General features: G+C 31.9%; 1 protein-coding gene across 3 annotated transcripts in view; it reads left to right on the forward strand.

The window, feature by feature from the left end:
• Positions 1 to 8,571: 8,571 nt before the first annotated feature.
• The window catches only part of LOC134706965 (ral guanine nucleotide dissociation stimulator-like 1), a 35,758-nt gene continuing 16,651 nt past the window's right edge, over positions 8,572 to 27,678 (forward strand). The window contains exons 1-2 of one of the 3 annotated variants that reach the window (XM_063566364.1): positions 8,572 to 8,740; positions 26,356 to 26,448. In XM_063566364.1, coding sequence (XP_063422434.1) covers positions 8,714 to 8,740; positions 26,356 to 26,448 — 120 coding nt within the window. In that variant the 5' untranslated portion in view covers positions 8,572 to 8,713. Of the gene's footprint in view, positions 8,741 to 18,541; positions 18,709 to 21,523; positions 22,007 to 26,355; positions 26,449 to 27,678 lie in introns of those variants that run through there. The other 2 variants (XM_063566363.1, XM_063566365.1) reach the window with 2 other exon arrangements.

The following is a 27,678-nucleotide window of genomic DNA, read 5'->3' on the forward strand; positions in this document are numbered from 1 at the left end:
CTCCTTCACTGTTTTTTTTTATAAGACTCAATATATATATATATATATATGATCTTTATTCATCATTGGGACAGGTAGGTGAAGCAGGTACTTTTGATTGCATTTTTTAAGGATTTTGACAGCACTAAGGCATATACATGTAGCTCCAATTTATAGTTGACCTCTGCTCCTCAATTGGATTGTGGCAACACATATTTGCATATACAAGTAGAATGTTGTTCTTAAGTTTCAGCACTTTACACATAGTTTCCGGTTACAAGACTAGATGATACTGGTTTCTCATAAAATTCTGTCAGTACTGTGCCAATAGTTTCCTAGTAAAGTTGAACATTCCAAGATCACTCCTTCCATTTGCATGTACATGTACAAATGTACTTGCAGCCTGAAATTAAATATCAGAGTAATTCTGTCAGAAAATCAACAATTATTGACATTCAAAAGCATATAGATGTAGACTTGTTCATAATGGGGAATGTGTCCATAGGACACAGATGAGCAGCCCCTTGCATGTAAAGAATGAAAAGAGTGACACCACCCAAATTTTTACTTAATCTGAGTTGTGTTGTAGTAAGCATTGCATATAAGTATCACAATATTTGGATAAAGCAAACTTGTGTTAAAGAAAGGAACAAAAATTTAGCTATTTTAAAATTTATAAAGGGGCATAACTCTAGAAAAGTAAAAGCAACCCCACCAAAAATTCAAACTTCATGTGTGTTTGTTGGTAACAAGAATAATATATATGCATTAATTGTGAATTTTATTTAGTTTAATAACATTTGTAGAGGCAAACTGAAGTTAGAGAACAGAAAACAAATTTCGGACGTACATGCAAGTTTGATACCGGTAAGACTGACAATGAAAGGAAAATCTAACTTAATGCCCCTGCCACTATGGTGTAAAAATAATGAAGAATTTGTTGTGATCAATAACTAGCAAACAAAATATAATTACATGCACAACAAGACTAGTGTAAATAGTGATTTTGTTTCTATAGGTTGAATAAAGGCTTCTTGCTGTTCAGCTGCCTTAATTTTGAAAATGCAGCTCATGCAGTCCTCATGAATAAATTATGCTGAGGCTTTTTGTACCCTATTTGGAATATAGGATACACAAATTTTGTATTTATTAAAAATTACTATTCACAAAGCAACAATTATTTTCAACTCAAAATACAGTACCTGGCCAAAAGTAGTTGTCACCTGCATTTTTTTGCTACATGTATATCATGTAAATATTTTATATAAAAACACATTTCTTCAAAAAATATTTTGAGGGCATTTCAAAATGTATGGTTGGATTTAATTTATATCTACCAGAGCTTAAAAGAAGTAGAATGGTCTATATTAATATGTGTTTATTTGATAATAGTTTCGTTTTAAGTGTTTTTGTTTTTTTCTTGAGAATGCATAAAATATTTTTCAATAATTACTATATTTATATATAGCAAATGCCAATTTAAATTTCTTAACAGAAAATAATGAAAATGAGACTAAAAAAGAATAAAAGCACAATATACAAACCTGTGACAATATTGCTTCTATTGGTACCAGGTTGCTTAAAATCAATCCAAAATGACCCCAAAATATTTTTTTTTAATGTTGTTTTAAATACACTATATATATGTTTAAAAGATGTACAGATGTATTGCCTCCTACTGTAAGGGTTATCATTTACAAATTAGGCCAATTATGTAATATTCTCAAAAAAAACCAAACAAGTCAATCAAACCCCTTGAGAACCTTAATTGATTATTATTTGAGGGGGTAGACAGGGGTAAGGAGACAGGGGAATGAGGGATCAGAGAAAAGGGTTATCTTGGAAATACATGTTGTCATTTTTATTTTGTCTTGGAACAAGGAGATGGAAGTATTGAAGTAAGAGGAGAAAGTTTTAGGGTAAAAGGGAAGGGAAATATAGTTGGGACAAGGGAGTAGAAACTGTGCATGCCCTAGGGAAGTTATGGGGTACCCCACATACATATGACCCTAACTCTATGTAACTTGGCTACGAAATTAGATTTACCAAATGATGATTAAAAAGACTAATTCATTGACACTAACAGTAGCGTAAAAATGACAGTTGTGGTGGTTCATAGTAGCTAGATGTCATCCCCTCCTCTTCGTCCGTTTGCACACGGATATCTCTCAAAACGGGCCAGACATGTTTACAACTTGCCAGTAAAGGGTGAAAATACTAATATAAACACATAAATAAGATACCAGCTATAACGATTAAACATGGAACAGAAATTGAGCTCGTACAAGGTCTCAGTCGCAGTGCTTTTCAACAGTAGCGAGTATTTTGAGACAGCCCCCAAGTTTGTATTTTTCGTGATATTGGTAACATTTGGCTGCCTAAAATATCGAAATATATGTTTTCTTATGAAATAACTCTACCTTCATCGTTGTATATTCACCATAATGTCTGTTATGTATGTAAATGGTCGTATTCATCAATGTGGTATGCTGAACGACAATGGCGACCTTGAAATTCCTCTGGTCCGGTTAATGGCGCCAAATTAGAGGGAAGCAACTCGCGCCAGACAAAATTACCGTATTTCACCTAAATAATCAAAGTTTCGCTTCTTGATAACAAACAGTCATACGATAACCACATTTATATTCAGCCATCGTTTATTAATATAATTTCAAACATTATTTTTATATAAGCCACCAATAACGAATTCACAATAAAGTAAATAATGGACTGCATTGAAATCAGACCTTATGGGGTAGAGGGGTTAAACAAAAGCTCGTAACTTTTTAAAAAGCCTGGTGACCCCCATTTTATTTTACCTTAAAATGCTCGAAAAGTTCATAGCTTTGACATATCTGTTTTTAAAAAAAATCTACCGGGAAAATTTTACGAAAAATCGATTCAATCAATATTTTTTGCCTTAAACTGAAATTAGAAAATGCAAAATTTAGACATAAATCTGAAAATAAAAGGATTTTTAAGTCAAAAACAACAACGGGAAAGGTTTCCATTTCAAATTCTAATGTTTTTTCGTATAAAAATTATACTGACTTGGTTTTAAAACTCTTTAAATTTGATGTAACCGTTATTGTTGTAAGGGTGGACATGTTTGGAAAAAGGGTCAAAATCGCACATTTCGCTTCAATTTGAGGGGAAAACGAGCCTGGTGACCCCCTTTTTTCTTTGCATTTTTGGATTCAGCATAAAAAAATCTACAGAATAAGTGAAAATAAAAAAAATCTACCGGGGGTCACTATTGGGGTGAGCCACCTTAATGACAACAGAAATGTTTGAATTTCATTATTCAGTACTGGAAAAATACTTCATATAAGGTTTGTACATTTTACTTTATACTCACCAAGTGAAGTAAGGCTTCAAACGTCATGCAGGAGAGATAAATCTTCAGTTCTCCAGTAGGAAAACTTTAACTATCGGACCAAAATCTATGTGATAATTTTAGTTGTCTGGTGATATCTTGAATACTTTTAAATTTTGACATGTAAGAATGATAACCCAGTAAATTTTTAAAGTATTTTATGCTGTAAAATATAAACTTTTCAAAATATTTTATTTATACATATAGATGTGAGCACAAACACCTACTTCCTGTTGGCTGAAAATTTCATATTCAAATCCACGCTGTAGGGGATAATTAGTGTTCCCCTAGTTGGTCCCTATATCCTAATTTTACAAAAGGCCCAATACCTCAAATCACAAATCAAGATCCACTTCAATGGGTTGCATCACATTTTCCTTTCTTGAGTTATGTTCATTTATAATGTTTTATGAAAACTGGCACATCATATGGTCAGCAGTATAATATATGTGTTCCCAGATTCTCCATTTGTTCAAAGTGGTGTTATCCAACAAATGTTTTTGTCACACTTTTCTCAGTAATAGTCAGGAGGACTTGAAATTTGGTCTGATATTGGCTTGGCAGTGATGAGTTATATTTTGAAATAAAATTAATATTTTTTTCACACATTTCTCCAGTACTTCTCAAAGAATGACTTCCTGTTTGAGCTTGCCTGTTGTGAGTTGTAAAGTGTGAATGCTTCTCAAATATGTTAGACACCTACTACCTGTTTTACAGTACTGTGAACTTGGAATGAGGTATGATAAATACTACAACAAAATGTGAAACTTCTTGTTATATAGTAAGTATTAGAGGTTCTGGATTTCTTTACTTACCCTAGGTGTTTTACCATGTATGCATAAAACAGTTATTTATTACAAAGTCAAATCTTGAGTTGTGAATGTTAACTTTGAGTTTTGTTTTGATTAATGTCTGCAAACTTTATCTTTTATGTATCATTAAAAGTTATGCTCACAGCTTTAAATACAATTCAGATGCAAAAACGTTTTACACAAAGACTTTTCATATACATTGAAATAAATTATATTCTTTGAGTAATATATTGTGTGTCTGAAATTTCAATTGCAACTAGACAATTTTTTAATTGTAAATTAGCTTTTAGCCATGGAAATGTACTTAAAAAAGATGTCAAATATTGCCAATTTTGTACTTATTGACGAAAATTGATAAGGTTTTTACATTTGTACCAACAATTTCAAACTTTCAACTAGTTTTAATAACTTATTTTGCTTTTTAAAGAGTGAAAAATGATTTCCTTTAGCAAAAATCCCCATTAAATGACAACAATGGCTATTAATATTTTGTTGCCATAAAAGATGAACCATAAAATCACATGTTTGAATGCACAACTATACATATAACTGATAATCGGTAATGAACGAATAGATTTTAAATTATAAATAATTCAATGTCGTGAATGATTTGGATTTTTCTTTTGACTGTTGAAATGCATGTTTATTTAGAAATTAATCATATTGTTGTTTGTTAATATATATATGGATTCCTTTTATTGTTGGATACCAATTTTTCATTGTAAATCTAAATGCAAAATTTAAATATTGATATTTGTATGGAGTTCTTCTAATAAACTATAATTGATATCCACCATGTAAAGTGAAGTCATAGATTATGTCATTTATGCCATATATTGGTAATGTTATTTGTTTTTATACGATTAGATATTTTTTTTAATACTATCTGTTATGTGTTAATTCAGTCATGCAAGGTTTTTAATAAAAAAGTATGGTACCACAAAAAAACATTTTTTTTCTTTGTTTGGGCTGCTTTCATATCAAGCCTATGACTTCTATTGCAGACAGTGAGACAGGGAACATGACTTGGTGGTGCTAGAGACGGCAGCGTTAAATTATTATGTAAAGGCTTTATACTTCAGATAATAGAAGAACTGGATGCTTCATTCTTTGTATAAAGATATCTTATATTATGACGTTTCCCTCTGCCACTTTCCTTGATCTCATATTCATGGTTCAGTGACTACTTGAAAAAAACCTTAATTATGTGAATTATGAGTAGTAAGAGTATCCATATTTGGTATGTGCGAGATCCTCATGCCTGTCAGTAGGTTTTCAGTTCACCTCAACCTCATTTCATAGGTCATTGAACAACGTTTAGATTTTGTGTTCAAGTCCATATCTAAGATACTATAAGCAAAAGGTCAATTATATTTGATGTATGGAATGATTGTAGGGTGAACATGTCTGTCTGGCAAGATTCATATGACCTTGACCTCATTTGAATGGTTCATTGGTCAATGATAAGGTTTTTTGTTTATTTATCAGCTACTATACGCAATAGGTCAACCATACTTTGTGAAATGAATGTTTGTAAGTTTTACATTTATATTTGTCCTGCAGGGTTTTTATGACCTTGACCTCATTTTTAAGGTTCATTGTTCAATGTTAAGATTTCACGATTTGATCTGTTTCTGGGGTATTTTTAGTCATAGGACCACTTTATTTGGTATATTAATGATTGTAAGATGTCCATGTCTGGTGGCATGGTTCATCAGACTGTGACCTCATTTTCATAGAACATTGATATAAATGTTAAGTTTCAAGTAATAATTGTAGTTAAAGATACGTATCACAGGCTTTCAACATGAAATAAATGATAAAATTAGGGAGAGACATTTCATCATTTGTTAACTTGTTCTTTCAAGTAGTTTAAAATTTAATCAAACATTGTTGTTTTATTAGCCAGGGTTTTCAAAACTTCAAAACCAGTTTCTACTATGGTGATGCTAGACTGGTGGGCAGGTAAAAGTGGATACCTAATTTGTATAAAGTACTCATACAATTTTTAATCCTGATCCATAAAACTTCAGACGTAGATTGAACATATTTCAACAACTCCTACACCTTTCAACCAAGATTTCTGAAACTTCACAGGAAGATTGTTCATATGTTGTCAGAAGTCGTACACCTGCTACTATTGAATTGTTTGAGATCTTTTTATGCCCCCGCCGTAGTAGAGGGGGCATTGAGTTTTACACTTGTCCATCTGTATATCTGTACGTCCCAAAGTTGGTTTCCGTTCTCTAACTATAGTTTGCCTCAACCAAATGTTATGAAACTTCTACACAATGCTTATTACCACTAAATACAGATCCGGTTTGAATTTTGGTGGCAGAGATCAAGTTTGAATTTTGGGGCTTTCACTTTTACTGTGCTGGAGTTATGCACTTTCAAATGGAAAAATTGCTGAAAAATTTCAAAAATATCAATCAAGTCATTTTGTTTTTATACTACCGCAAAAAAATTTAGCAACCCAAAAAAATAGGGTCACAAGTTCGACTCACAACAGTTTAGGAATTAGGGGCCCAAAAGGGGCCCAAATAAGCATTTTTCTTGGTTTTCGCACCATAACTTTAGTATAAGTAAACAGAAATCTTTGAAGTTAAAGCACAATGTTTATGACCATAAAAGGAAGGTTGGGATTGATTTTGGGAGTTTTGGTCCAAACAGTTTAGAAATTATGGGCCCAAAGGGTCCAAAATTAAACTTTGTTGGATTTCATCAAAAATTGAATAATTTGGGTTCTTTGATATGCAAATCTAACTGTGTATGAAGATTCTTGACTTTTGGTCCTGTTTTCAAATTGGCCTACATCAAGGTCCAAAGGGTCCAAAATTTAACTTTATTTGATTTTAACAAAAATTGAATTCTTGGAGTTCTTTGATATGCTGAATCTAAATATGCACTTAGATTTTTGATTATAGGCCCAGATTTCAAGTTGGTCCAAATCGGGGTTCAAAATAAAGTTTCTTTGATTTCAACAAAAATTGAATTCTTGGGGTTCTTTGATATGCTGAATCTTAACATGTATTAAGATTTTTGTTTATTGGGCCAGTTTTCAAGTTGGTCAAAATCGGGTTTCAAAATTAAACTTTGTTTGATTTCAACAAAAATTGAATATATAGGGTTCTTTGATATATGCTGAATCTAACCATGTATTTAATTTTTTGATATTTGGGCCCGGTTATTAAATTGGTCCACATTGAAATCTAAAGGGTCCAAAATTGAACTTTATTTGATTTCATCAAAAATTGAATTCTTGAAGTTCTTTGATATGCTGAATCTAACCATGTATTTAGATTTTGGATATTGGTAAAGGTAAATGTCCAATTTAAAATTTTTAAGTTTTTAAGTTTTTAAGTTTAAGTTCTTTGACAACATTCTTTCTGTGTCAGAAACCTATGTTGTGTCAACTATTTATTCACAATCCAAATTCAGAGCTGTATCAAGCTTGAATGTTGTGTCCATACTTGCCCAGTATTAGGTCCGTTCGCGCCAAATACACTTTTGCACCCTACACGTTTGCACCTCGCACGTTCGCACCCAAGGTCTGTTCGCGCCCAATTTTAATTCAAATTCCAGTTGAATAATATGAAAATCATGATTGTTGTTTTAAATTGCTATGATGTAAATAAGGAATGTATTTATAGCTTGGTATGCGTGAAACTTTGAAGATTTTAAATGAAAAACACAAAAGATAATTGTTTTTAACAACTTGGTCCCTTTGATCTGAAACATTGAAACAATGAAATATAGCAATACAATATTATGACCAAAACATGATAAAATTTATTCAACACACAAAATAACGTAGTCAGAATCTCAATTCATTTTGAAACAAGTAAATGAAACAAAGTTAAAGCAATACACTAACCAAAACATGATGAAGAGTTATTCAACACAAAATAAAACATTGACAGAATTGCACTTTATTTAGAAAGGAATAAATTTTTTTAACAATAGTTTCCAAAATATGATTAAGATTTATTCAACACCAAAAAAATCCTGTCTCACTTTATTTTGAGACAATGACAACAATTATACTTATAAGAATACACTTGATTACAAAGTTATTCAACACAAAACCAATTAAAATTAGTTCTTGAGTTATGTCCCTTTATAACTTTATATATTCGAGAAGGGCATCATCTGTGTCCCTATGGACACATTTCCCATTTTTTCTTATTTAATATGACTTTGGAACTAAGTTATTTTTCCGTCAAAATTCAATAAAAAAAAAATTACCAACTTTTAAAAATATAAAAATTGTTCAAAAACTATAATTCTAAGAAATTTAACAGTAGACACTCGGTTGGTACATAAGTAACATCGAACTATTGAATATATTTTTAAATTATGGAAAAGAAGTTATTTCCCGGAAAAAAACGATAAGATCCGGAAATTAATTATTACTATGAACCGGAAGTAGGTTGAAGAGCATCTGATGGACCAAAAGTAAAGTTAAAGCTTCTCGTTTAAAATGTAAAGTATGTGGAACATCAAACTTCTCTACACCATGCAGTTTTAGGATGATGTCAAAGGAATGGCCTTAGGACGCCAAGAAGGCCAGGTAAATCATTTTAAGCTTTTAAACACTGTATAACAATGTCCGTCTGTACAATGTTTTCATAATATTTTCGTATCATACATGTATGTCACTGTGTCAGTGTGTGTGTGTAACATTGGTGTAACGGTAAACACTGATGATACTTAATAGATTGGAGAGGCAGCAACCAATCAGCACATTTTTCTATCTAGACGTTAATATACAACATTCAATTGTAAAATAAGGGGGATTTGCTACCTGAATTTGTCTGAAAGCAATGAAGCACTGAAGGTTTGGGTGTAAGTCCAAAAGATAATGAGTCTTGAGAGGCTACTTTATTTTTTGCTTTGATATTTAAAAGTGACACTTTCAGGGATCTCCATGGCCTATTTAACGATGGCGCCCCACCATCGTTCAAATGTCTTGCACCATCGTCAAATGACTTACAATAGAATACAAATACACATAAGCATACATCGTAAGTAAAAATATAACTTAAAGCACTAAAAGCATAATACTAATCAAACAATAGGAAACACTTTCTTTCACTCTTCATGAATAACTTGTTAAATTGAAAGTTAATTGAAATAAATATTACTTTATAAATACTGTTACAATTCTTAATATTTCTTCTTTAAATAAATACTGTTCTTAAAAATGTGCATAAATTATCTTGTACCGATTATGATCCATCTATAGTAATAATGATGTGTCTCCGAATATCAAATAACTTGCAATTAATAAAAACTAGACAACGTAACGTACGTAAAAGGCTAAACGTCATAAAACTTTAAAACGGGAAATATAACAATTCATAAGAGCGCAACATTACATGTATGCGCAAATACCAAAAATTGTATCTACAATTATTACAAATAAAATAAATAAATTCAGTCATAATAAATAAAGTCGCCCAACAATTTGGAATTACATTTCGAATCTAACACATTCAAATTGATACATCGGCGTTTCCGGTTTCTTTTCAGACTTGTAAGATGCATGTTGGATAGTATCGATTTGCTAGATAAAAGTCATTATAAAACTTTTCATTTGACAAAGTTAGCTTTACAAATCTAATTAACCTTACGACTCATTTTGTCGTTGCTGCAAACCAGCCTATGCCGGTAATGGATTCATGATTTCTGAATTTGACAGTGTCCGTGAAAAATAAGCTCTACATGATTTTTAACCCCCATAACAATTACTGAAAATAACAAGAAAACAACATGGGGACCTTCGTGATATATATATAGCTATTGGTCATTCTCGACTAAGTTAAAGGGAGGGGGCATGAGGGCTTGGTCTTTGAAGGGTTACAAACTGCAATGATTGAAAATATATATAGTAACAATAACATCTTCATGCCTTATATATCATGTACTGTAGTACGCCGCTAGATTAAAACTGACGTGGAAAGGTAACACATGCCCACCGAAAGCTCTTTTAAGAGAGCCCAGGTGGTCGTGTGGTCTAGCGGGACGGCTGCAGTACAGGCGATTTGGTGTCACGATATCACAGTAGCATGGGTTCGAATCCCGGCGAGGGAAGAACCAAAAATTTGCGAAAGCAAATTTACAGATCTAACATTGTTGGGTTGATGTTTAGACGAGTAGTATTACTTCTATATAGTATTTAAAATGAAAATTCAAATAGATATAATTTAAATGATTAAATAAGCAATGAATTAGCATGTTCACCTATCCTTATGTGGAGGGATGAAATACTTTCGATCGTGCTACACTGTAAGGCGTAGATACAGTTTATGATGGTGAAAGTTCCTCCATTGTTCAATTTTCATCCATGGAGATCCCTGACTTTAAGACGTCATAATTATTTGGACTAGGTGCTTGTCATGGGACGTTTTTGATGTTTAAACACCTTGACCTTGCCATTACTGCAATACTGTACATCACAAAGGTTCCTGAAAAGTTTTGACATTATACTACAAAATACTTGATGCCACAATGGAAAAGTGATTGTTGTATGACATTAATCATGTCTATAGTTCAAGCTGCAAAGTATATGTCACAGGCTCTAGACATTCTGTCATTAGTATAAAAATATTGGCAGTGGGAAGAAAACAGTGTCCATATATATATAAAAAGGGAATGCTTCCCATGTCAAAATCAGCAAAATGTAAACAAAACGGTTTATTTTTTCGTGAAAGGCTTGTGCTTTACTGGTGCAGTATTTTTGGACAAGGGAGTACCTTATTATTACTCCTGTGAACTTTTTACTGGATATTAATCAACTAATCTTTTTTATATATATATGGACACTACTTTCTTCCCATTGACAATATGTTTATATCAACTGTCGCAGATTTCCAAATAGTGATAAGGTGTATACTATCAGTATAATTATAATTCCATGTTTGTAAATAGAATTAAAATAAAATAAATTGAGTTATGTCCCTTTATAACATTATATGCAAGAGGGGGCATCATATTTTCCAATGAACACATTTCCTATTTATTTGGTTCTGTTTGTCTCATTACATGCATTAGCAACAAAGGTCGCTGAAGGCGAGACATAGATGTTGGCAGCGTCAACATTTGTTAAGTTTTCTGATAAAGTTAGTTTGAAAGAAATAAGTTGTGATAGATTAATGATATATTCTATAAAGTTGAACTACTATATAGGTTCAGATTAGTTAAATACTATTTTGAGGCCATGTCCCCTTGTGTATTGTCCAGCGACTTGCAATTAAAAGGCAAATTACAATGATAAGTTTCCTGCTTAAAGATAGTTCGGTATGAACTAAATGTGATAGATCATATTTATTTTCTATAACGTTGCAATACTATCAATTCTTATCACTTTGACAACTATTTCCAGAACTAGTGTCCTAGGTCACAGTCCAGTCACTTTGAGTTACCGGTAATTAGCTATAGCAATGTGGCTGTCCATCAGATTTTCTTTTTCTAAAATTTCTGCTGTCATGTGAGACATAACTGTGTCAACAGTTTATTAAATTACTATATTAACAAACTGGCAATATTGTATCAGATTGTCTTTTCCTTAATTTTCTGCTGACAGGCAAGACATACATGTATCTCTGTCTTTTTAGCTCACCTGGCCCGAAGGGCCAAGTGAGCTTTTCCCATCACTTTGCGTCCGGCGTCCGTCATCCGTCGTCCGTCGTCGTTGTTAACTTTTACAAAAATCTTCTCCTCTGAAACTACTGGGCCAAATTGAACCAAACTTTGCCACAATCATCATTGGGGTATCTAGTTTTAAAAATGTGTGGCGTGACCCGGTCAACCAACCAAGATGGCCGCCACGGCTAAAAATAGAACATAGGGGTAAAATGCAGTTTTTGGCTTATAACTCAAAAACCAAAGCATTTAGAGGAAATCTGGCATGTGGTAAAAATGTTTATCAGGTCAAGATCTATCTGCCCTGAAATTTTCAGATGTATCGGTCAACCCGTTGTTGGGTTGCTGCCCCTGAATTGGTAATTTTGTGGAAATTTTGCAGTTTTTGGTTATTATCTTGAATATTATTATAGATAGAGATAAACTGTAAACAGCAATAATGTTTAGCAAAGTAGGATTTACAAATAAGTGAACATGACCGAAATGGTCAGTTGACCCGTTTAGGAGTTATTGCCCTTTATAGTCAATTTTTAACCATTTTTCGTAAATCTTAGTTATCTTTTACAAAAATCTTCTCCTCTGAAACTACTGGGCCAAATTAATCCAGGCTTGGCAATAATCATCTTTGGGGTATCTAGTTTTAAAAATGTGTCCGGTGACCTGACTATCAAATCAAGATGGCCGCCACAGCTAAAAATAGAACATAGGGGTAAAATGCAGTTTTTGGCTTATAATTCAAAAACCAAAGCATTTAGAGCAAATCCAACACGGGGTAAAATTATTAATCAGATCAAGATCTATCTGCCCTATAATTTTCAGATGAATCTGACAACCCATTGTTGGGTTGCTGCCCCTGAATCGGTAATTTTAAGGAAATTTTGCTGTTTTTGGTTATTATCTTAAATTTTATTATAGATAGAGATAAACTGTAAACAGCAATAATGTTTAGAAAAGTAGGATTTACAAATAAGTCAACATGACCGAAATGGTCAGTTGACCCGTTTAGGAGTTATTGCCCTTTATAGTCAATTTTTAACCATTTTTCGTAAATCTTAGTTATCTTTTACAAAAATCTTCTCCTCTGAAACTACTGGGCCAAATTAATCCAGACTTGGCAATAATCATCTTTGGGGTATCTAGTTTTAAAAATGTTTCCGGTGACCCGACTATTAAATCAAGATGGCCGCCACAGCTAAAAATAGAACATAGGGGTAAAATGCAGTTTTTGGCTTATAACTCAAAAACCAAAGCATTTAGAGCAAATCCAACACAGGGTAAATTTATTAATCAGATCAAGATCTATCTGCCCTATAATTGTCAGATGAATCTGACAACCCATTGTTGGGTTGCTGCCCCTGAATCAATAATTTTAAGGAAATTTTGCTGTTTTTGGTTATTATCTTAATTTTTATTATAGATAGAGATAAACTGTAAACAGCAATTATGTTCAGCAAAGTAAGATTTACAAATAAGTCAACATGACCGAAATGGTCAATTGACCCCTTAAGGAGTTATTGTCCTTTATTGTCAATTTTTAGTGGAAGAAGACGTCAAGTCTTCTGAAGACTTAAGGGGCCGACCATTTGCATTGAGTCTCCGTATGCCGCATTCATTTCGTGTATTACAATTTCAAAACAACTTAGATTCCCGACACAGATTTTTACACATGATTAGGCATCTGAATCATTTAATTTGTAAATTATGATTGTAAAACAATCACTATCGTAAATATGACCCTTTTATTTATGTAAATTATTAGATTTCATCTCATCCACATGAACGTTATTTGTTTACTTGTAACAGGATGTTTTGACTGTAGATATTTGTATTACGCATGCGTGAATTTGGTATCGGGACAACTTGCCCTGTTTACAAGTTCGCCCTTGAAGTTACGAATTTGCAATCCTGCAGACAAGAAGATTTTGTTTTTATATAAATAAAAAGGATATATATATAACGTGTTGTCTTTATTCATGGCTTTCCTTTGTCATGTGAATTAGATGCCCTTCGTAACATACATGTGACCTCCCGTTTAGGAGAAAAAACTCCCGTGTATGAAATTTTTCAGACGCCATATTTGATCATTTCTTACTACTGTACATCTTCGCTAGCCAAGGGTTACGATCCACTCCCGCTCTCTTCACCCTTGGCGGATTGAGATAAAATTTCGGAGACACAAGATAAGGATTTTTATTGGTTGCAGTCAAAACTCGCTGCATCCAATCAAAATGCGCCTGTAACATGATCACGTGTAAATGTAGAAAGTGTTTGTAAACAATTGCCACGTGTTTTTTGTGCAACAAGCCTTTACATCCCTAAACATACGACTATATTTAGTGAAAACTTGAATGTTTTTAATCAACAAATGGAAGTTCCTGTGTATGTTTCATGCACAAATGCATGAATGTTGACGTATGCTTTCATTTCCGGCTTTACCAAGTGTGTAGCATCTAGACGCTACCGTGTTTTTACCTCCAAGCTGAAGAGTTCAAGTGCTACCATTGGTCAAGACTAATGTATTCTGAATTGGCGTGGTTTTTATCTTCCGATAGATGGCGCAACATTGTTATCGCAAATGTTGGCTCAATCCGCCAAGGGTGAAGAGAGCGGGAGTGGATCGTAACCCTTGGCTAGCGAAGATGACTACTGTACGGGTGTAGTTGACACCTGTGTTAAATTTTACCTGAACATCAAAGAAGATGTATAATTATATGGCTTCACTTGACAGCTTGGGTGTCAAACATACTGGTAATCAACGATGTTCAGGGGCGGATGCAGGAATTTTCGAAAGGGGGGGTGCTAACCCAGGGCAAAGGGGGGGTGCAAAACATATGTCCCGATACAAATGCATTGATCGGCAAAAATAAAGGGGGGTGCGCACCCCCGGAACCCCCCCTCTGGATCCGCCACTGATGTTTACCTCCGTCTAACTGCCGTTGTGTTATCAAAACGATGTGTATTGGGAATATTGAAATACTTTTTTGTTACTTCCCTTTGTTTTATCCTGTTTTTAGTTATTTTGATTTTAAAAATGTAAATTGTAAAAAGACTATAAATGATTAATATTTTAATCAAATAATCATAAAAGGATGTTGATTAAATGAATTTAAATGATTTTGGACAAATAAAAAAAATAAAATTTATAAATTATTTTAGCAATCTAGACCTCCTTTCAAGGATTAAATTGAAGGTTATATCATAAATTTGTTTATAACCGATTAATAGTCAACATACAGTATGTGCAACTAGACTAATAAAAGGTCTAGTAGTTAGAATAATACCTAGTAAAATCTTGTAATTTTAATTTGTAAATGTTAGTATATATTAGATTTTATTGTGTAAGCTAAGAAATAGCAAGACATTTTACACTGTTTTTAAGTCTTTTTAAGCTTTCTACAAATATGACTTTCATAATGCTTAAAATCCATGCAGTACTAGTGTTAGTGTATGTTATTTTTTTAATTAATTTACGATGTTGCAAATGTACAGATAAGATATATAAATATAATGATTCATTTGCAAGCAGTGAACAATCATTTGTCAAAAACAAAACAAAACAAAACAAGAAACAGATTCTTCTTATTATTTTATTTTATTCAAATAGAGAGGCAATAAGGGAACTATAAACATTACAATTTGATGGAAATTTGAAGAAAAAACACAATTTCTACATCATTTGGTTACATTTACGACAAAATTTATGTCGATAATAAAACATGATGTTTTGACCATTCAGTACTTAATATATGCATAGTTCTTGGGGAAAAGTTTCATCAAATAATATGAATATAAATGACTTTTTTTGTGCTCATTTTTTACAGTGGGTTGTGATGATCTTCCAGTTAGGTTACCCTCATTTGGAGTGTTGTTCCCAACCTGTTAAAGGTCCATCTTTGTGCATAATTCAAAATTGGAAATTTCAACAAGCATCTAATATTCTTAATCTGGAAAATAAACCCTGGTCTGCTAGCTTCATGTATATTTTTTCTACTGATTTAATATATAACTAGAATCATACAACCAGACTTAAGGAAAAGGCATGTAAGTTCATCATACAAATATGACAATTTTTCTAGACAATCCAGATCTTGCAAAATACATCGCTAAAAATTGTAACCTTTAAAATTGTTGTTGTGCAGTAAAAACCCATATGGGAACTTTCAAAAGTTGGCAGGTATGTAACAAGTCTTGCTATTTTTATGCTCCATTTATGGGCAATATGTTTTCTAGTCTGTCCGTCCGTCCTGCTTCTGGTTATAAAGTTTATGGTCGAGGTAGTTTTTGATGAAGTTGAAATCCAATCAACTTGAAACTTAGTACACATGTGTTCCTCTTGATATGATCTTCTTAATTACTGCCAAATTAAATATTTTACCTGATTTTCATAGTCAACTGAACATAGAAAATGATTGTACGGATTGGAAATCCATGTACTTATGACCTTTTCTTGTTTGAAGAAAAAAAATACATTTCAACAATAATGGAACAAAGCAGCCTGGGTAAGTGGGGCTGCTTTTATGGTAATTCAAGTTACCTTTTATTCACCTTCTTCCACTTCAGAGCTATCAGCTCTTTGATTAACAATTTTCATAAAATTTGTAAATTTTTATTAACCTTTTCCACTGAAACTACTGGGCCAACTTCATTATAGATAGAGATAAATGTAAGCAGCAAGACTAGTAAAGTAAGATTTACAAACACATCACCATCACCAAAACACAATTTTGTCATGAATCCATCTGCTTTCTTTGTTTAATATTCACATAGACAAAGGTGAGCGACACAGGCTCTTTGGAGCCTCTAGTTTCAAAGCTACTAGACCTTAACAGGTTTGGGACATAAAATGGGGAATAGTTCCCTAAATGAATATCTATTTTATACTTTTCTGTAACATGTACATGTATTCTGTTAAAAATCTGTATATAATGCACCAAATTTCACAAAGATGAAGCAAGACTATCAGGGGCGGATTCAGCCATTTTAAAAGGGGGGGGGGGGGGGGTGTTCCAACTATATGTCTCCATTCAAATGCATTGATCGGCCCCTGGACCCCCCCCCCCCCCCCCCCCCCTGGATCTGCCAATGACTATATATGTATACATTTTTTGTACTGAGAAAAAAATTGACTTTCCATTTCTATGTAGCAACATTCCAGCAGTGCCTGCATATAGAGTACTATATACCTCCCAATTGAAACGATATTCCCGTGCTTGTATTTCCTATCATGATATCCTCGAAAGAGGATTGCTGCTCACAAGGAAGCTATTAACCATGAGTTCCAAATACTGTGGATTCACTTATTTTCGTGGATTATAGAAAACTTGCATGTTCGTGGACACTTAAGTTCGTGGTTTCGCCGATGTCTGTATACAAGCTTATAGAAAATTTGGTATTTGTTGGACATTTAATTTCGTGGTTCGACTGTACCCTCGAAAGCCACGAAATTTGGTATCCAACGAATAATAATGAATCCACAGTAGGTTATTTTACTGACGCCATCACGAGTTGGTTGACCGTTATGAAATAACCGTTGCACAGATGATATTGGATATGTTCCTTACATCGTAACTACAATCCCTTCCCTTTTATGAATGTGACCTACCTAATTAGACTATTTACCGGGTTTGTAATAACATGAGCAACTCAACAATTTTCAAGGCTATTCAATAATCTTTTTAAAGAATAATTGCTCTTTAATAAATGTTGAATGACTTTAAAACTTTGATAAATACAAAAAGAGAAAAACTGTAAATTGCAAAATTAAGCTAATAATGATTCATTGCTGATCATCAGCATCAAGTCTGTGAGGTAAGTATTTTCTAGTCTATGGCTATGAGTAAAAGGTCAAATGTATTTTGTGTCTGCATTGATTGAAAGGTGTATTGTACCTAACATCATTTTTTCTATGAATCATTGTCAATGACCATGTTAAGTTTGTTTTACACTTGTATCTAGAAGACTTATAAAATAATGATCAGGCTCAGATAAGTATGTGAGACATTTCAGCATGTGCACTCTAGTTTTGTTTCAAACATGTTATTGTATATTTAGGTATACATTGTAACATGCAAGAAAACACTACTATGGCATTTTATTTTATGTCTTAGAATACTCTGTAAATTCCAATGTTAATCTGACACGACCTTATGAAATATATGTAAACAATATTGCCACAAGGCATGATGGAAATTTTTTAATTTCTTGTGGTTATCAATGTGACATATTATATGCATACATTGATCTAACATTTATAAAATTGGAGAAGTAGTTATATACCTCATCTGTTTATTTTAAGATATTCCCTCAGTTTTGAATAACTTTATGTTTTCATAGTTAAAAAACTTTTACAAAGTTTATTATGATTACAAAGTAAACTTTATAACTAAACATATAAAAAAATATATGCATTTATTTATTTAAGAATATTCATACACAGGTATAAACAAACCAGGGTCTACATCTTATTAAACAGTGAAATTTTCACATGAAGTTGTAAAAAATAGCCTTACAGTCAATACACCAGTTGTGAAATACCTAGTGATTATTGAAGCATCCGTCAAATTATAAATCATTTTACAAAAGATACCTGTGAATATTATAGTGTTTGATTGATGACAAAAATGTAGGAGTTATTGACAGCTTAAATCCCATTTACCTTTTAAAAAGCCTCTCACCTCAAGGACAATTACCTACTTCATTAATTATTATGTATATGTAGGTGTGAATAAAGAATTTTTGGCTACATGTTTTAACCAACTGCTGCATTATGTGTGTAAAATTTTGGCTGCATTTTAAGTATTGACAGTTATATATGTGTTTGAGTTATACAGATATATGTTAGAGATGATGAAAGTATTGCTAATGTGTGTAAGGAATCATTCTCCTACCTCAAAGGTAAATTATATTTCAATTCACTTTTACTCTTTAATTTGGTAATATGACTAAAAGTATATCAGACAAAATTATTTTTCTTTTTATAAACACTGAACATACATGACATATAGGGTTTCTAGCACAATGTTTAGATGTGAAAATAATTTTACTCATTTGTAAGTCTAAATATGATTAATTTATTTTGCTTTACACAGAATTAAAAAAAAAAGATGCTGAAGGCAAGACAATCATGTAGATGTAATTTTTGCAAAAATTGTGTCATGTATTTAAAACATGTTTTACAAAAACAAAAGTTCCATTTTAAATTTTGTTAGCTTCATTTGCATTTAGCATTTCCTGAAATCATAATAATATATCTCTCTCAAAATGAGGTATAATTTTAGTTTATTAAACAATTGCAATAATAAGTACACACAAAATTTCTGAATTAATTAAGTATTTGAATGTTTCACCTTATTCAGTATTGAAAAAAGTTTTTTTTTGTTTTTACCAATTTTGTTTAAACAGTATCCATTGCAGATTTTTTTTAATGAAAATATAACATTTGATCCCTTTTTAAAACGCTAATTAGTTTCTTTATACATAGCTATCAACCCCCCTACTAAATATAAAACATCTGATTCTATTTCAAGAATAAATAGAAATCCTAGAAAAGGAGAATGAAATTTCAAACTGAAATTTTGACCAAAAAAAAAGAAAATATATCGAAAATTCTGAAAAATTGTCCCTAAAACGAAAATAGTTGGGATACTGTGACCTACTTTTAAAAATGATCATATCTACTTCTTTACTTCCTTCATCAATAATTGTTGCCTACATGTAGATCTCCTCTTCTTAATAATGGACACAATGCAATTTGTGCAATACATTTTTCTAGTTAACAGATCATGATCGTTATGTATTAGGCTAACATAAGAAAAAATGGGACTGTCAATAAATATTGAGGCATTACCAAAAAATGAGTTCTTAAATTGATTAAATAGCCTTATATTTTGATCTGGAAATATGAAATTTTTCAAAAGTTTAGTATTGTGTTTTATTCTTAGGTATGTCAATGACATAACTGATTTATTTACATACACTGTACTAATTTTCAATACTTGACTTTACTTAGTCAAATTAAGTATTTATATATTTTCTTTATCCATGTTCGTCTGGCAAATAACTTTATTTAATCTGTGAAAATATGCATAATACCCGGCCACGTCCACTTGTATTTTTGTCTATCTGATGAGTTAAGCCTTTTTCAACTTATTTTTATATTTCGTTCTTATGTTGTACTGTTATACCACTGTCCCAGGTAAGGGGAGGGTTGGGATCATGCTAACATGTTTAACCCCGCCACATTATTGATGTATGTGCCTGTCCCAAGTCAGGAGCCTGTAATTCAGTGGTTGTCATTTGTTTATGTCTTTATGTGTTACATATTGGTTTTTCGTTCATGTTTTTACATAAATAAGGCCGTTAATTTTTTTGTTTGAATTGTTTTACATTGTCTTATTGGGGCCTTTTATAGCTGACTATCCGGTATGGGCTTTGCTCATTGTTGAAGGCTGTACGGTGACCTATAGTTGTTAATGTTTTTGTCATTTTGGTATTTTGTGGATAGTTGTCTCATTGGCAATCATACCACATCTTCTTTTTCATATTTAAGTATTGCCTGTATAAGATGGATTTTCTGTTTAAAATTACATATAATTTAAGACATTGCTTGCTTCAGTATTTAACCTGCTGCACATTTGTTGAGTCAATAGCACACTTTTCAGCTTACCTGGTTAATGGTTTGTGTAATATAAAAAAGAAGATGTGGTATGATTGCCAATGAGACAACTATCCACAAAAGACCAAAATGACACAAACATTTTCTGGTCAGCTTTCAAAATTTGAACTAAATGTTGGTAACCAAAGTTGTATGATTATGATTTGAAGTGGGTTTTTTTAATGCCCTAGTTTTTAAACCCCTGTTTAGGGTTTCTTTAAATTCAAATCAATGAACACCACTAAAGTGTTATAATATAGTACACAAATAAATTACAATGAACATCAGCCCCTTATCTCCCTCCACCAACTCTTACAATACGTTCATTAGAGGTAATTTAGTCTATGTTTATATCTACATTATAAACAAGCAGTACCATGTACACAGTAGGTCAGTAATCAGTATTTATCTTGATGCATCAAAACAGATAAGTTTGAAGGGATGATCAACCCTAGGATCAACCAGTGGATGTGTCTAGTTTCTCACTAACTTCATTACAATTTATGGCTTTTCAATTTGTATTCTGTTCTTAGTATTAATATAGAACATTAGTTATTTTTTTATTTTACAAATTTGTGTTGTAAGAATTTATGGAATTATTAGTTATTTTATGGAGTAATTAAAAACATGTGATAGTTGAAGAGATGAATATTTGATGAAAACTTACACATGAGAAGTTAACTCTTGAAAGATCTTTTGAATAACTGAAGAGATTTTCAAGTTGAAAGTCATTGAAAGTGCTTTACAATAATATTTGGAGAATGCATGGGACAATTTTCTTGTTTGGATATAACTAGTGACAAAGGTTGCAACATTTTAGGGAAAAAAACCTGTTTTGGATGTTTTATGACTGGAATGTGATGTTATATAGTTGATTGTTTTTGTCTGGATTAATACTTATCATATCTTGTATCAGTGTTTTAGCAATTCAACTTCTTTTACGTCAGATGCAACTTTGAGATTCTTTGATTACTAAATAATTATCTATCTAAAAACTGCTGGCTTAGCTTCCCTACGTGGAAGGATCAAGATGGATCGTTTTTTAAGAACAAGAAAATGAAATACAGATTTAAAATATGAAATTGAAGTATTCATATATATGTTGACAAGAAAGATTTTTTAACATCTTTAAAAAACATTCATATAAATGATGTCTATTTTTAAACAAGGAATTATAAAGACAAGCCAAAAAATTGAGGTTAACCTTGTGTCAGATTACAATATTTTTTGGAAATAAAAAAATAGGAAGTACTGTAGTGATTTATTACACTAATACTAAGGATTTGTAATTTTAGTGATATTTAGCCGAAATTAGAAGTGGGAAAAATAATCTCTGTGAAGTGGATATATTCAATAACACTACTATATCAAATGGGGAAATTTATGTGATAAAATGAAACAAATTTAATTTGTTGAAACTTCCTGAGAAGGGAGAATGACAATTTAACACTTGAAAGTCACATGCACAAACAACCACAGAGTAAATAAAAATACCAATACATTGTTGACGTTGTTTGCTAGTTGGATAAAATGACATTGGTAAGTTTATTTCAATAGACTAGGGTAGGGATTAGATCCCCCTTGATGTTTTGTTCATGTTTATCTGTTTATATGCAGAATTTAGATATTTTTGCTAGGTTGAAATCAAGTTAAGGATATAGACAATGGTAGATTGGGGTTGGGGTTGGGAAGGGTAGGGTAAAACCTGTTTTTTTGCAAACTGCAAATTGGTTGTATTATGCTATGGTGTTGTTTAATCTATTTCTTGTACATCATCTTGCTTTTGTGCTATTTTGATAATTTTACCAGATTTTCCTGTATATGGTTTTAGCAGGGTTCTCCATGAATAATACTAATAGATTTTGTGTAATTGATTCCCCTTAAAGTAATTGACCAGGATCCTTAAATTCGTAGTGTCGAAGTTGACAGGAAAAAGTGCAAACACTTTTTTTTTCTCTGCCCTCATAACAACACTAGAACCTTACATACGATTGCATTATATGGTTACAAATAATCAGAGGAGAATTCCTTATGGTTTATGAAATCATTGCTTGGACGGATAGTAAAGATGCCAAAAAACAGATACAAATATTATGTATTTAGTGTCATTTGAATTGTTAGTCCTGATTTTTAGAAACAGCTTCTTTTTTATGCATTCATGGTAAAGAAACTTTATGTAAAGTCAATTTCGTCAGTAAACACATGACATGTGGCAAAAATAATCATTTGTGATGTTACAGTCTTTCTTTGAATAAAGTAATATGGTAGTAAAAGTTAACCATCCACTTAACATAAGTTTATCACTTTAATTTGCATATTATGTGGGTGTATAATAATCCACCCTTTATCACAGAAAAATTAGATAACATATATATACATAAATTACAATGATTATTGAAAGAGAGCATCAACATTATTTGGTTTAGTTTGATAGTTGTCTGTAAAACAATCGTGACTAATTTAATATACTGTAAATTCAGAAATTTCTGGGAGAATTTTTTATTATGATCGTTGAAAATGGACAAAATTGTCAGATTGGAAATGAATAATGCTTTACACAATTAGAAAAATGTCAGTTCTTTTTTTTGTGCTATCCATTCTAAAATATCATTACAAAAATTGAGAATTTACAATAATTATAAACAAAATATCAATGACAATCAAAAATATCTCCTTAAATTTTGTTAACTTTATTTTGAGCTGTATGATATACATATTTAGATTTGAGTGGTATACATGTATGGTATAAACTGCTTTAATTTATAAGTAAAAGTAAATTACATATCATTAAAACTGAGGAAGGTGATGTATTTTGAAAATTGATACACAATACCTCTACACACAGTTTGTTATTTAAATTAATATAATACAAGTATTATTAGGTACAAATACCTATGTCTAATATTATATGAGTCAACCCATGTTTTCCTTTAAATTTTTATTCATACAAAAGATTTTACACCTGTGTGTAAAGTGAGTTACTCCTACACAAACACTTATACTATACACAGACAAGAATCTAACTCATTGTGTAATTACTTTTTAATGCATTTGTTTACTTTACCAGTTTTATGTTAATTGTAATTGATTCAGTTTATTGAAAAGTGTAGGCTCTTATCTGGTAACTTGTGGTGTTGGATTTCTCTTCTAGCTGTTAGTATCTTTAATCTTATCCCCCCCCCCTTTTCGCCAAAGAAAAAAAACAAGACCACATATAAAAACGGTTATAACTTGTCATTCATTAGCACAAATTGTCTGATTTTTGAAATCTATTTTTAGCTCACCTGGCCCGAAGGGCCAAGTGAGCTTTTCTCATCACTTTGCGTCCGTCGTCTGTCGTCTGTTGTCGTCCGTCGTCGTTAACTTTTACAAAAATCTCATCCTCTGAAACTACTGGGCCAAATCAAACCAAACTTGGCCACAATCATCATTGGGGTCTCTAGTTTAAAAAATGTGTGGCTTGACCCGGTCAACCAACCAAGATGGCCGCCACGGCTAAAAATAGAACATAGGGGTAAAATGCAGTTTTTGGCTTATAACTCAAAAACCAAAGCATTAAGAACAAATCTGACAGGGATATATTTGTTAATCAGGTCAAGATCTAACTGCCCTGAAATTTTCAGATGAATCGGACAACCCATTGTTGGGTTGCTGCCCCTGAATTGGTAATTTTAAGGAAATTTTGCTGTATTTGGTTATTATCTTGAATATTATTATAGATAGAGATAAACTGTAAACAGCATTAATGTTCAACAAAGTAAGTTTAACAAATAAGTCAACATGATCGAAATGGTCAGTTGACCCCTTAAGGAGTTATTGCCCTTTATAGTCAATTTTTAACCATTTTTCGTAAATCTTAGTTATCTTTACAAAAATCTTCTCCTCTGAAACTACTGGGCCAAATTAATCCAAACTTGGCAACAATCATCTTTGGGGTATCTAGTTTAAAAAATGTGTGGTGTGACCCGGTCAACCAACCAAGATGGCCACCAAGGCTAAAAATAGAACATAGGGGTAAAATGCAGTTTTTGGCTTATAACTCAAAAACCAAAGCATTTAGAGCAAATCTGACGTTGGGTAAAATTGCTGATCAGATCAATATCTATCTGCCCTGTAATTTTCAGATGAATCTGACAACCCGTTGTTGGGTTGCTGTCCGTGAATCAGTAATTTTAGGGAAATTTTGCTGTTTTTGGTTATTATCTTGAATATTATTATAGATAAAGATGAACTGTAAACAGCAATAATGTTCAGCAAAGTAGGATCTATAAATAAGTCACCATGACCGAAATGGTCAATTGACCCCTTAAGGAGTTATTGTCCTTTATAGTCAATTTTTTACAATTTTCATAAAATTTGTAAATTTTTAAATAACATTTCCACTGATACTACTGGGCCAAGTTCATTATAGATAGAGATAATTGTAAGCAGCAAGACTGTTTAGTAAAGAAAGATTTAAAAACACATCACCATCAACAAAACACAATTTTGTCATGAATCCATCTGCTTTCTTTGTTTAATATTCACATATACCAAGGTGAGCGACACAGGCTCTTTAGAGCCTCTAGTTTTTATATATATTTATATGCCCTTAGGATAGGCTAATACATCTTTCTCTACATATAAAAAGAAGATTTGGTATGATTGCCAATGAGACAACTCTTCACAAGAGACCAAATGACACAGAAATTAACAGCTATAGCTAGGTCAACAATATAATACCTATTTAATTAAATTCAGACTAGAAACCCCTCAGAGAGAAACCTTTTGACTATTTCATTTTATTCTTGCAAAAATTTCAATATGCAAAACAAAGGTGTCTCATGCACTCCTGGCACACCAGTTTATTTTGTACTATTGATCTTATTCCGAAGTGCCCACTTCAAGTGGAAGGGATATTTATTTGGAAGTTTCTACAAATGAGTATTTATATGGTTTGGTTCTGATAAAAAGAAATTTGGTCCAAAACATTGACGGGCATTGACTTTATACTTTAAAAATCTTATTTTTGAGAGCCTATCCAGCAACTGACACCAATTATGATTTTGAGTTTCCTATTATGCTTTTTACTTAATGCAGATTGTTTTGGCAATATACCAATTAATAAAAATCTGCCAAGGAAAACCTTGATACATATGGTACATATTAGTGTCTATGGAAATAATTTTTAATGTATGTAGACAATCTTCATACTCTTGAAAATCACTAAATTAATTAAAACATAATATAAATTAAAATTAAAAAAGTACCATTTGTTTTAGAGTGTTGTATTTAATGTTTGGGATATTCCAAAACACCTACAACTTAACTGCCAAGAGTTACATTCTGGTTCATGTCTAGTGAGCCTTTATTTTACCATCAGTTTTATCCATGCAGTAAGTCACAATTAGTTAAATTCACAGGTTAACTTAAGCATATATGTAGTCAAACATGCCATAAAGGTCACATCTATTAAGAAAATTCTACTGGGGATTCATTATTATTCATTGGATACCAATTTTCATGGATTATGTGGTAACCCAGGAACCAAGAATTTCAGTGTCCAAAGCTTTACAGATTTTCTCTAGAAATTTATGCAGACTTCAGCAAAACCACAATCAAATATTCATGAAAATGCAAGTTTTCTTCCATCTATGAAAATTGGTACCTATGAAAATAAATGAATTTGTAGTATCTCAGCTTTTCAGCCTTTTTTCATTCCAGAGTATTACCTTTGCATTTTAAACCTCAATTAAAAGGTCACCTCTCATAAAGGGTAAGTTTTCTTTAATCAAGAGGATGACATCCATTTACAGATGATGGAGGTCTAAATGCTGAGGACAGGTCTAACTGTACATTTAAAAAAAAATTGCAATGATTTTAAAATGATGTTATAAAACATTTTTCAGGATGACATTACACGTTTTTGGCGTGAGGAGAGAGAAGAAGGAGCAGTGTACAGTGTTTATCTCAAGAAAATCACATACCACTCATTCTGTGCGGTAAATATCATTATTTATTATAATTTTACTCAATTAAAAAGTATTAATAATACTTTGAATTGTCTGAAGAAGTCTCAGCAACATTAAAAAATGTCAATCACAATTGAGTTTACATATAATACAGTAATGATGCATTAAATTTAAGGATGATTGCTGCCAATATTTAAGATAGTCATTTGTTTTACCAATAATGGTACTTTTCAATATAAATTTGGGAGCTACAATGGTTTAGTGGTCTAAGTAGTTGAACTACTGTCACTTAGGCTATGAGTTTGAATCAGGCATGTGGCTGGTGCATTCAGCTCCAATCAATTGACTAGGATTGTCATTGTTCCTACCAAATGTTAATGGTTCTCTCTTGGAACTCTGACATGATCACATCCTAAACAAATTAGATTAAATACCATGAAATAGTGCAAAAGTGGCCTTAGATATTAATCATTTGATCAATTTATGTATTTTTTTTGTTGCACAATTTTAAATACTGTGAAAAAGGAAATTTGAAGAAAAAAGATTGACAGAATCAAAGTGCTAGTTTGGCAATTGCAAGGTATTTTTAGGTAGAGTACATGCAACTTTATTCCACTTTGAACTAGTAAAAGTTCATGATTTATTGTTTTAAGTGCTGTAATGCTATATTTAAAAAGTTGTTTTTTTGACATTTTAATGGCAGTCTGCAGTAACTTCTATAGTTATATAACCATAACATGCACAAGGTCATTGATTTTAGAGTTTTGAATTGATTAATTTTGGAGATAAGATGTTCATTCCACTTCCTTCTATCTGAAAAAATGATTAATATTTTCCTCTATTGCAAGTTAGATAACGATTGAATTAAATTTCCTATCATTCTTATCGGACGTTTTGTGTTCTGAAGATTAATACATTTGTACTACATCTTATATGTATGGTATATATGCTCCCAAAAAACAACAGTGTCAGTGTGAACCGAGACATTTTAAAACAAAACTTTAGAGAAATTCATTTCAAATAGAAACAGGGTAGAAAATTAAAGCATAGAGCACCTTAATTTTGAAATGATATAACTACACCTGCAACTGTTACACTCAATTTAATTTGAAAATATTCTGATTCTTGAGTAGGATTACACCTACAATAAAACTGTAGAAAGGTTGTGTTTGTCTGATATTTTGAAAAAAATGTGTGGTTAACAGGAATTATCTAAAAAAAATACCTGAATCAAAGAATATTTTAGTTCATTTATGTTTT

Source organism: Mytilus trossulus, chromosome 2, assembly GCF_036588685.1.
Source record: "Mytilus trossulus isolate FHL-02 chromosome 2, PNRI_Mtr1.1.1.hap1, whole genome shotgun sequence".
Classification (NCBI taxonomy): Eukaryota; Metazoa; Mollusca; class Bivalvia; order Mytilida; family Mytilidae; genus Mytilus; species Mytilus trossulus.